The 11,179-nt window shown below is 48.2% G+C and overlaps 1 protein-coding gene across 1 annotated transcript in view; it reads right to left on the reverse strand.

Annotated features, from left to right (window-relative positions):
• Positions 1–11,173, reverse strand: part of LHFPL4 (LHFPL tetraspan subfamily member 4) — a 59,816-nt gene extending 48,643 nt beyond the window's left edge. The window contains 2 exon segments of the mRNA XM_083602518.1: positions 10,801–11,023; positions 11,025–11,173. Of these exon segments, the coding sequence (XP_083458644.1) occupies positions 10,801–11,023; positions 11,025–11,162 (361 nt within the window). The 5' untranslated portion in view covers positions 11,163–11,173.
• Between the last annotated feature and the right edge of the window lie 6 nt (positions 11,174–11,179).

The following is an 11,179-nucleotide window of genomic DNA, read 5'->3' on the forward strand; positions in this document are numbered from 1 at the left end:
AGACCGTGTTCATGGAAGACAATCTTACTTGGCTACGAGTGATCGTCAAAGAAGAAGGGGCAAAAGGCTTCCCAAATGACAGGGGTGTTGTATGTTTATTGCATTTATACCCTACCTTGTCTTCCAAGGAGCTCAAGGTGCCATATATGGTTCACTCCCTCCTCTTTCCACCCCTACAACAACCTTGTGAGGTAGGTTAGGCTGAGAGGCAGTGACTGGCCCAAGGTCACCTAGAGAGCTCATGAGCAATAACAGGTCACCCAGCGAGCTTCATGGCCGAGCGGGGATTTCAACCCTAGTCTCCCAGGTCCTAGTCCAACACTCTAACCAATACACCACACTGGCTCTGAACAAGCTGGAGCCCCAGCACCTGAGTAGCTTCCCAGCTATCTAAATGCATCGGCCACATTTTCCCCTGCCAAGGTGTATGATGCTGTGCATTTTTGCCTGCGGTTTACACCCTGCTCCTCCTTCAGCCCCTCTGGCTGCTTCCTCTGCCAACACCTGCTACGCCGATGCATTTGTCCCAAATAGCTCACAATTAAAGATGACAAGCACCATCTGCGAAGGAAGAGGCAGGGGGAAAGAAGATTCAAGCGTGCACAGCCTCCTTGAAGACTCTCGCCTTGGGTTCCCCGACTGATTACTCCGGGGAGACTCAGGCAACAGAGGCTGGTTCCTCCTGGGGCTGATAGGGCGAAAGGCCGGGAGGCCAACAGTAGGGGGAGCCATAGCCAATTACTACTACTGAGGCTGGGGGTGAGTCTCCAAAGAATAACACTGAAGGCCAGCCCATACAAACTGGAGTCCTCATAAGGGAGGTGGTCCTAAAGGAAGAACTGAGAGGGGAGAGACTTCATCAGGCAAGGCCTCCTTCCACCTGCCTTGCCCCACCCTCTAGTCTCTGCTTCTCATTTTGTATTGCATTATTTTATGTACTGTGGCTTGCTGTTGTTTTATTGACTATAGTTTAGAAATTATTTATTGTAACTGTTGAGTGGATTTCTGTTTAACTTTTATATGTTACAGTGGTACCTCAGGTTACAGACGCTTCAGGTTACAGACTCCACTAACCCAGAAATAGTACCTTGGGTTAAGAACTTTGCTTCTGGATGAGAATGGAAATCGCACGACGGCAGTGCAGTGGTAGCAGGAGGCCCCATTAGCTAAAGTGGTGCTTCAGGTTAAGAACAGTTTCAGGTTAAGAACGGACCTCCAGAATGAATTAAGTACTTAACCCAACGTATGACTGTATTATTATTATTTAATACTATTCTAAAGATTGTTGAATGTTACTTTTTTGATGTAGGTTGCCTATTTTAAAGTTACGTTTAATTATCACATTTTTGTATTGCATTAGATTGTTTATAAGATGTACATTTTTTGTTTCTTCAGCTTGTAAACAGTAGAAAGACGGTATACAAATTAAAAATGGTGATGGTGATGATGAACTAATCCTGCTTTTGACTCCATTTCCCTCCTTGCTGAGTTCTACAAAGGCAAGACCAAAGAGGAGGTTGACAGCCCATGCCACCCACAAAGTTAGTCATCTGTAAGGAGGGCTAGTCAGGGGCAGATGGAGCTTATTGCCCCACTTGCCCTAATGGACCAGCCAGCACTGGACTCAAAACTTTGGGGTGAGCTTGGAGCACAAGTCATCCATCCACCTGATTATTATGATTATTTTTCCTCCTTCCTGGAACACGTCACGCTGGCTGGTTTTAGAATAGGGAGAATTTTGTAAAGAAGAAGAAGAAGAAGGGAAAAACCCACATGCTGTGGTTCTGAGTTACTGGGGTTTCCAGCAGGGCAGATGGCTGGTCTTTTTCTGTTTGGAATAACAGGAGCATCTTTTCTCCTAATTAGATCCCACTTCCTGGGGGGTGCGGGGGGGGGAGGCAGTGCCTCTTAAGCTGGAGTTTTCTGGGAAGCCCTAATTAGAGCCTTCGCTGATTTGTTAGCCACTAATTAGACGGCGAAGACTTAAAGTGTTTCCAAACAGAGACGTTGTCTTCTCGGGTTGAGACTGCACTCAACCCTGAGATGCCTGTTCTTCGGCTCTAGTGTGAATGGCCTTGAACTCGCTCGAAACTGCTTCTAGCTCCCCTTTGCTAGAACTAGGCTTCGAAGCAGACTCCTTTATTTCTCGTTTCCATCTAAGGACAGGCACGGTTTACAACACAAACCCTCTTGCCTATCCTAGGAAAGGAAGGGGAGAAATGCAAGCCTTACTTTAACCTAAATACGCCAACTCTTTGCGCTCTCCATATTCACAGTGCCCAGATCTCTCCTAGGGGGTGGTGTCCCTTTGTTTTCAACCCCCTGCAAGGCAGGAGTCACTGCTAAAGTATCCATGACAGATAGCCATCCAACCTCTGTTTAAAAAATGAAGGAGAGTCCACTAATAATAATAATAATAATAATAATAATAATAATAATAATAAATTTTATTTATATCCCGCCCTCCCCAGCCGAAGCTGGGCTCAGGGCGGCTAACAACAATCAAAATAATCCAACATTCTAAAAACATTCATTATAAAATTAATTAAAATCAAATTGATGGCAACCATTAAGCAAAATTCTGTGCAGATTGCCAGAGGAGGGGGTCAGGCTGCGCCCTGACCAAAGGCCTGGTGGAACAGCTCTGTCTTGCAGGCCCTGCGGAAAGATGTCAGGTCCCGCAGGGCCCTAGTCTCTTGTGACAGAGCATTCCACCAGATTGGAGCCACGGCCGAGAAAGCCCTGGCTCTAGTTGAGGCCAGCCTAACCTCTCTGTGGCCTGGGATCTTCAGGATGTTTTTATTTGCAGACCGTAAATTTCTCTGTGGGACATACCAGGAGAGGCGGTCCCGTAGGTACGAGGGTCCTAGGCCGTATAGGGCTTTAAAGGTTAAAACCAGCACCTTAAACCTGATCCTGTACTCCACCGGGAGCCAGTGCAGCTGGTATAGTACCAGATGAATATGATCTCGCAGCGAAGACCCCATAAGGAGTCTCGCCGCGGCATTCTGCACCCGCTGGAGTTTCTGGGTCAGTCTCAAGGGCAGCCCCACGTAGAGCGAGTTACAATAATCCAGTCTGGAGGTGACCGTCGCATGGATCACAGTGGCTAGGTCAGGGCAAGAGAGATAAGGAGCCAACTGCTTAGCTTGGCGGAGATGAAAAAATGCCGCCTTTGTTATAGCTGTAATCTGCGCCTCCATAGAGAGGGAGGTATCGAAGATTACACCCAAACTCTTAACGGACGATGCTGGCACTAATTGCACCTCCGTTCCACTGCCAAACAGCTCGTAGCATCAGAAAGGCCTTCCTGGTGTTTAGTCAGAATCTCTTGTCTGCAATTTGAATCCATTGGTTCGGGTCCTACCCTCCAGGGCAGGTGAAAACAAGCTTGTTCTACCTTCCATGCAACAGCCCTTTAGACATTTGAAGATGGCTAAAAAGCAGAGACATCACCTTGCCAACAAAGGTCCGTATAGTTCAAGCTATGGTTTTCCCAGTAGTGATGTATGGAAGTGAGAGCTGGACCATAAAGAAGGCTGATCGCCGAAGAATCGATGCTTTTGAATGATGGTGCTGGAGGAGACTCTTGAGAGTCCCATGGACTGCAAGAAGATCAAACCTATCCATTCTTAAGGAAATCAGCCCTGAGTGCTCACTGGAAGGACAGATCCTGAAGCTGAGGCTCCAATACTTTGGCCACCTCATGAGAAGAGAAGACTCCCTGGAAAAGACCCTGGTGCTTGGAAAGATGGAGGGCATAAGGAGAAGGGGACAAATAGACGAGATGGTTGGACAGTGTTCTCGAAGCTACCAGCATGAGTCTGACCAAACTGCGGGAGGCAGTGGAAGACAGGAGCGCCTGGTGTGCTCTGGTCCATGGGGTCACAAAGAGTCAGACATGACTAAACGACTAAACAACAAAAATCATATCTCCTCTGGCCATGCACAGCTAGCCAAAGTGGCTACTAATCACTGATAGCCTTGTTCTCTGTGAATTTGTCTGGTTGTGTGTTTTTTTTAAGCCATCCAAGTTGGTGGCCATCAGTACATCTTCAGGGAGCAGATTCCATACTTCAACTATGCACTGTGTGATAGCTCAGTCAGTAGAGCATGAGGCGTTTGATCGTGGGTCGTGGGTTTGAGCCCCACGTTGGACAAAGGGAATCCTGCATTGCAGGGAGTTGGACTAGATGACCCTTGTGGTTCCTTCCAACTCCACAGTTCTTTGAAGAAGTGCTTTCTTTTGTCTGTCTTGACTTTTCCAACATTCAGCTGCATTGAAGAAAGCCTTTCTCACTGGGCTGGGACACTGCAGGGCCCAGCAGCCACTAGTGACTGGGAAGCCGGGGAGTGGGTGAGATAGGAGACTTAATATCTAAGACCATCCCTTTGCCCCCCACCATCTCTCATGCAGCCAACACACTCAGTTTCCAGACCCCAACTGATGCTGAGCTATATGGTTAGAAGTCCTTTCATCGTGGAGAAGAAAACAGAGCTGACCATCTCTCTGCCCCTCTCAATATACTGACTGTAGAGCTTTTGTGTTGCGAAGGTTCAGCGGTTGGATTTGGTTACAATGCAGGAAGGAACTAGCCAGAGAGGCTGTGGCAAGAACAACACAACAATGGAACAGAGAAGAACACAAAGCCGGAATAGTAAAGGTAAAGGAACCCCTGACTGATAACTCCAGTTGCGAACGACTCTGGGGTTGCGGCGCTCATCTCGCTCTATAGGCCGAGGAGCCGGCGTTTGTCCACAGACAGTTTTTTCTGGGTCATGTGGCCAGCATGACTAAGCAGCTTCTGGGGAACCAGAGCAGCGCACGGAAATGCCGTTTACCTTCCCGCCGGAGCGGTACCTATTTATCTACTTGCACTTTGACGTGCTTTCGAACTGCTAGGTTGGCAGGAGGAGGGACTGAGCAATGGGAGCTCACTCCGTCGCAGGGATTTGAACCGCCGACCTTCTGATCGGCAAGTCCTAGGCTCTGTGGTTTAACCCACAGCGCCACCCGCGTCCAAAAGCCAGAATAGTGAGCTGCAAACCTCACGCTTCCTCGTCCCTCACTATGAACGAAGGCAAATGTTTCCTTAAATTGCATCTTGTGATGGGATTTTAAATGTAAGCTGCTTTGGGAGCCAATGTTGGACAACAAGGGGAGTATAACTATAGCAAATATGATAAATAAATAATCTGGCAGAGCAGGATGAGGGTCCTCTAGCTTGGCTGGCCTCAAGCCATTCCCTCTTTCTTTCTCTCTATAGCGCAGTGACTCCCGCAAATGCAATTGGAAGGGATCATCACCTCCCACAGTTCCTAGTTTTCTTCCTTTGAAGAGGGGGAAGTTTCCAGACCTCATGATACACCTGGAACATGCAGAAAAGGTACATCTAGGAAACACCTAGGAAAGGTACTAGCTATGAGGGGGAGGCAGAGTTGGAGTTTTCTCCGTAAGCTGATTAGCTAGTTGTTCCTCAGTTGCAGCCTCCAAACTGGTTCCTTTATTTGTCTGCTAATTCTCATTTACTAATACAGGCCTGATAATTAAGTCCAGTCACGAACGACTCTGGGGTTGCGGCGCTCATCTCGTTTTACAGGCTGAGGAAGCCGGCGTTTGTCCACAGACAGTTTTTCTGGGTCATGTAACCAGCATGACTAAGCCGCTTCTGGAGAAACCAGTGCACGAAAATGCCGTTTACCTTCCCGCCGGAGAGGTATCTATTTATCTACTCGCACTGGCGTGATTTCAAACTGCTAGGTTGGCAGGAGCAGGGACCAAGCAACGGGAGCTCACCCCGTTGTGGGGATTCGAACTGCCGACCTTCTGATCGGCAAGTCCTAGGCTCTGTGGTTTAGACCACAGTGCCACCTGCATCCCTACTAATACAGTCAGCTACCCATTTATGCAGGGCTTACGTTCCAAGGCACCAGGCGCATACGTGGAATTGCGTATCATTGAAGCACCCATTGGAAAATCCTGCAGACACCCTTTAAACCTCTGGAAAACCTTTAAAAAACCACCAGCACTTACCTGATGCCTAACTCTCTCGCACAACCTCCTTCCTCAAACTCCAACACACCACAGGCCTCAAAGGCTCTTGGGATTGCAGTGGCAAAGGCTATGGCAGGGGTAGGCAAACTAAGGCCCGGGGACCGGATGCGGCCCAATCGCCTTCTCAATCCGGCCTGCGGACGTTCCGGGAATCAGTGTGTTTTTACACGAGTAGAATGTGTCCTTTTACTTAAAATGCATCTCTGGGTTATTTGTGGGACCTGCCTGGTGTTTTTACATGAGTGGAATGTGTCCTTTTATTTAAAATGCACCTCTGGGTTATTTGTGAGGCACAGGAATTCGTTCATTTTTTTCTTCAAAATACAGTCCGGCCCACCGCATGGTCTGAGGAAGGTGGACCGGCCCATGGCTGAAAAAGGTTGCTGACCCCTGGGCTATGGAACTGCTAGGCGCTATTTTCATGCCTTTTCAGACTTTTCTGTGCTCTTCTGAGGATGTTTTGGCGATTTTTTAAAAAAATTAAATTTTAAGATTTTTTAAATTTAAAAAATTTGAAATTTTTTTAAAAACACCGGGCTTGGTGTGATGCACATTTACAAGTTGTGCGCATACTGAATATGTGTACATGGGCAGTTGCCTGTATACCTCTCCTCCTATTATTTGTTGGATGGGGTGGGTGGGAGGAATCATTCCAGTTTCTGTAGTTTCTCAAACACTGATCTCGGAATAAAAATAAACACAACTCTCTGGTGAGCCACTTTTCTTGAAGGTCTGCTTTTAGAATAAAGCAAGCGGTCGGGCAGGCGAAATCTTCAACCCCATCTGTCCATTTCCCCCCTGGGTAACCAGAGGGCAGGGGGCAACGGGGGGTGGGGGGTGGAATCATTAATTTTATTTTGGGGAAAACTTTATTTTTCGACAAACAAACCAGTTTTTCTTGCAGGTTCACCCACATATATTACAATGGTACTTAATTAAGTACTTAATTCGTTCCGGAGGTCTGTTCTTAACCTGAAACTGTACTTAACCTGAAGCACCACTTTAGCTAATGAGGCCTCCTGCTGTCGCCGCGCCGCCAGAGCACAATTTCTGTTCTCACCCTGAAGCAAAGTTCTTAACCTGAAGCACTATTTCTGGGTTAGCGGAGTCTGTAACCTGAAGCGTATGTAACCTGAAGCGTATGTAACCTGAGGTACCACTGTACTTTGTTTAAGACACCTGGGCAGCCTTATACTGGAATGCATATAATTGGTGCAGAATGTGAAAAGGATCAACATTTTGTCTCCGCTGTCCACCAACTTGAACTGTCCCATTCCTTAACCTGATGTGCGCTGATGTTTGTGCTTTGTGTGGTCATTTCCACAGCCAGATTACCCTGCCTCGGCCGTGTCTCCATTTACGCATCCGCTTGAATGGGCTACACAAATTCTCAACCACCACTATGCTCAGGCTGTGCTTGCTTCCTGATTTAGCTAGATGATGAACTGATAAATCAATTAAATCAGCCCTGTTTAGTTGACTAATTCATTGTAAATAGAACAGAGCTTTGTGAAACGGTTATTTGGAGCCTCTGGCATTATTGCAAATAATCTGGGCTCGGGCATTTCCCAGTTCAGATTAAGGCACTCGGGTCAGGTAACGCGTTCAAGAGAACATCCTGCCACCTTTCAATACACAAATAAATAAATAAATTGACTGTGTTACCTAGCCAAGAAAAAATGCTACCTTTGATAAATAAAGCCTCCGTTGTAAAACTGTTTTATGAACCACCACTGGCTCATTAGTCCATCAATTAGTTAGAACAAGACAGCTAATGGGCCGAAAACAGCTTTTATCTGCTGAAAATTCCACTCCTGCCACTGCCATCCTTACACCACCTCCGTGGCTCTCCAAGCTGCAGCCTCTTCTGCTCCTTCTGTGCTCTGCTAATTCTTTGGCAGCTGAATCAAGCCGTTTCCACTCAGTAGTGTCTTATTCTTGACTCTCCACTACAATGGCTAGGGAACGGTGCTGTTGGTTTGTGGGTAGAATCTGCTGAAGGAATCTGGCAAGGATCCATGGAGGTGGGGAAGGGTTACATACGATCTGCTATGCCGAGTGCTGCTTGGGAGTGGAATGCCCTTATCTGGAAACTTGGCCGTGCTGTAACCCTTTCCTGTCCACCAAGGACAAGGCATCTAGGTTTGCCATGTTGAGAGCACCAACCTGGTGTCACCTCTCTTCTTGGGGCCTCCAGTCTCATTGCCAGACCAAGCCTCTCATTGCATGATCACAGAATAGCAGAGTTGGAAGGGTCCCCCAAGGGTCATCTAGTCCAACCCCCCCGACAGTGCAGGACAATGGTGATACTGCCTTAAGAAGGGTTTGCAGGAACTGCGGTGTGGGCTTTCTGCTACGTGAGGAATGGAGAACGTGGACAGCCCTCCAGATGCTGCTGACTTCCAATCCCCTCTTAGCCCCAGACAGCACAGCCAGTGGTCAGGCCTGATGGGAGTTGTAGTCCGAAAACATCTGGAGGGCCACAGAGCTTCCCCCATATCTGAGCTATACAAAACAGCAGCCAAGGGAGGAGACAGGGAGGGACACTGTTCTAGAACCTTTGATATCCATGGAAGTGGTGGATATGTTCCATCAATACCCTTAGATACTTTTATTTATTTATATTTATAAGACTATTTATGAACCACCAGCTCATTAAATAATATATCAAGATAAATACATTAAAAACATCTAAACATAACAATGCCATACCTTCAAACATTGTCCCCCCCCCCCGGCCATATCTAGTACAGAGGGAAAAGCAGCTGGTCAACTGCTTCCCCGCCTGTGTACAAATTGAGGAGTCTTCTCCAACCTGGTGCCCTCCAGATGTTGTGGACTACATCTCCCATCAGCCCCAGCCAGAAAGGCAAGTGGTCAGGGATTATGGGAGTTGTAGTCCAGCAATATCCAGAGATGGGGAATTGGGTTGGGAAAGCCTGAAGCAGAGCAGAGGGTGGATTGTATAGACCTCTGTGGGTCTCTAGTAGCCCACCTGATTGACCCAAAACCACCTTTGCTTCTCTGCCGACCCACACCTCCTTCATAGCAGTGCAATTGAAACTTTGCTGGGATCTCTGTGCTTTGCTGGGGAGGCTACAGCATATCCTGACCCCCATCATTTAAAATGTGGTCTATCACGAGGAAGAGGCACCCTGACCACCTTTGCCCCCCACTCCCATCCTTAACAACAACAACAAAAAATTATTACTGGCACAAGCAGGCCTAGTTGCACTTTTTAGACAGACATCCTTCCTGCTAATCAGACATTCACTCATCACCTCTTCCTTCAGTGCTGAGCTAGGCATCTTGGCTCATTTAAAATTCAGGTCTTCCAGCCTTAGGCTGGTCCCTGCGACTTAGTCCAGAGCTTAAACTTTAAAATGCTTTTACAATGGAGGGGGCAGCCTTCTTGCACCTATTTGTAAAAGAGATGTCCACCCTTCTTAACCCTTTTTGTTATACACCTGCCAAGATCCCCCCTTAATTCAGGGTAGTGACTTTCAGATCCTACTCAATCAGCCCTTACATGTTCATTTACACCTGTCTCCAGGTCTGCATTACCTGACCTAAAGTCCAGAAATCTGGGCCCGTGCCTTTTGTTTATGATCCTGGTCTCCTATCCTTCCTGGCCATTGCAACCAAACGAACAACATTCTGCACAGTGCAGTCAGTTCCTCCTTTGATGCCTTCAGCACCCTGGACAGAGCCACGGAGGCAGCAAGATGCTTGACCAATCCTCAGGATTATTTCTCCAGCTCCCTGTGGCGAGGATTTAGTCTCTGAGCTGGTTTTAAATCAATACATCTTTGGATACATTTAAAATTAAAGATGAAGGAATTTCCTGTTTAAGCTTTAAAAGAGCTCCCAGTAATTTATCTGAATGCTGAGAAAAGGGAAAGGCATGTCAGAGCATTGTCCTTTATTTCAGCCCAACCCCAGAGGAAATTACATCAAGATTCACATATCACACTTCGTTGAGAAGCACCGACAGGCAGATTACTATACATACTGTGGTGTGTATACACACACACATACACCCAACCTCACAAGAGCCAGAGACATTCCACAAGCTTAGTGAAACACTTCGCGTTCCAGTACTTACCAGGGCACCCTGGAGCCTATCTAGGCTAGCAAGTCTTTCTAGGCCCTAGAGTTTCCATTCCAATATGGCACCCTGCAAATGTTGTTGGACTACAACTCTCACTCATGCCTGACCCAACCGCCATACCGACTGGGGCTGATGGGAGTCCCAAAATGTGTGGAGGTCACCACATTGGCTTAAAGTGGGTCTCATCAAACCTTCAGTCTCATCAAACCAGTGTAAAGGAGCTGTCAAGCCTGGTTCTGTTGGTCTCCTCCTGCCCCGGGAAAACGGGTACCCCTTTACGGCACAAGACTGCAACAACCAAATGTTCCAAAATAGCCTAACTCGCTGTGTGCCTTCCTCCCATGCAGCCCCATGCCCACTTAAAAGCAGGTTCATCCCCATTTAGCAAAACGACCCAGTCACACAAACTTCTGGTTATCCCAATTCTGCCCACTGTTCCATCCTAGTTGGGGGGCAAGCGCCCCACTCTTCCCCATCTCGACACTTTCCCCTCCCTCCTTTGGAATTTGGGTTGGCTTGCGTGTGGGCCAAGGAAGGTCCTTTGGGGAGGGGGGTGTGCGGTGGGGGCAGAGAGAGTTGTGTATGGGGGTGCTGTGGAGGGAGGGGTCCCCCGAGGCGCCGCTTCCCCCCTTACCTGCCAGCAGCTGCATCCAGGCGCAGATCTTGTAGACCGTGGCCGTGTTGCAGAAGAAGAAGAGCGAGAAGCAGGTGATGCAGCCCAGGATCAGCACCATGGAGAGCAGCACGAAGAAGGAGGCGGCCTTGAAGGCGCGCGAGGGGATGCTGCGGAAGTCGGCGAAGGAGCCGTGGCAGGTGAGCTCGCGGTTGTTGCCCTCGTTGCCCACGCAGTAGTGGAAAGAGGCCGAAGTAGCCCGGCTTGGGCGTGCTGACGCTGTCGCCGATCCAGTAGGGCTGGATGAAGACCACCACGTTGATGATGGCGAAGCAGATGGTGAAGATGGCCCACAGCACGCCGATGGCCCGCGAGTTCCGCATGTAGTTGTCATGGTACA

Source organism: Podarcis filfolensis (assembly GCF_964270895.1).
Source record: "Podarcis filfolensis genome assembly, chromosome: 2".
Taxonomy (NCBI): Eukaryota; Metazoa; Chordata; class Lepidosauria; order Squamata; family Lacertidae; genus Podarcis; species Podarcis filfolensis.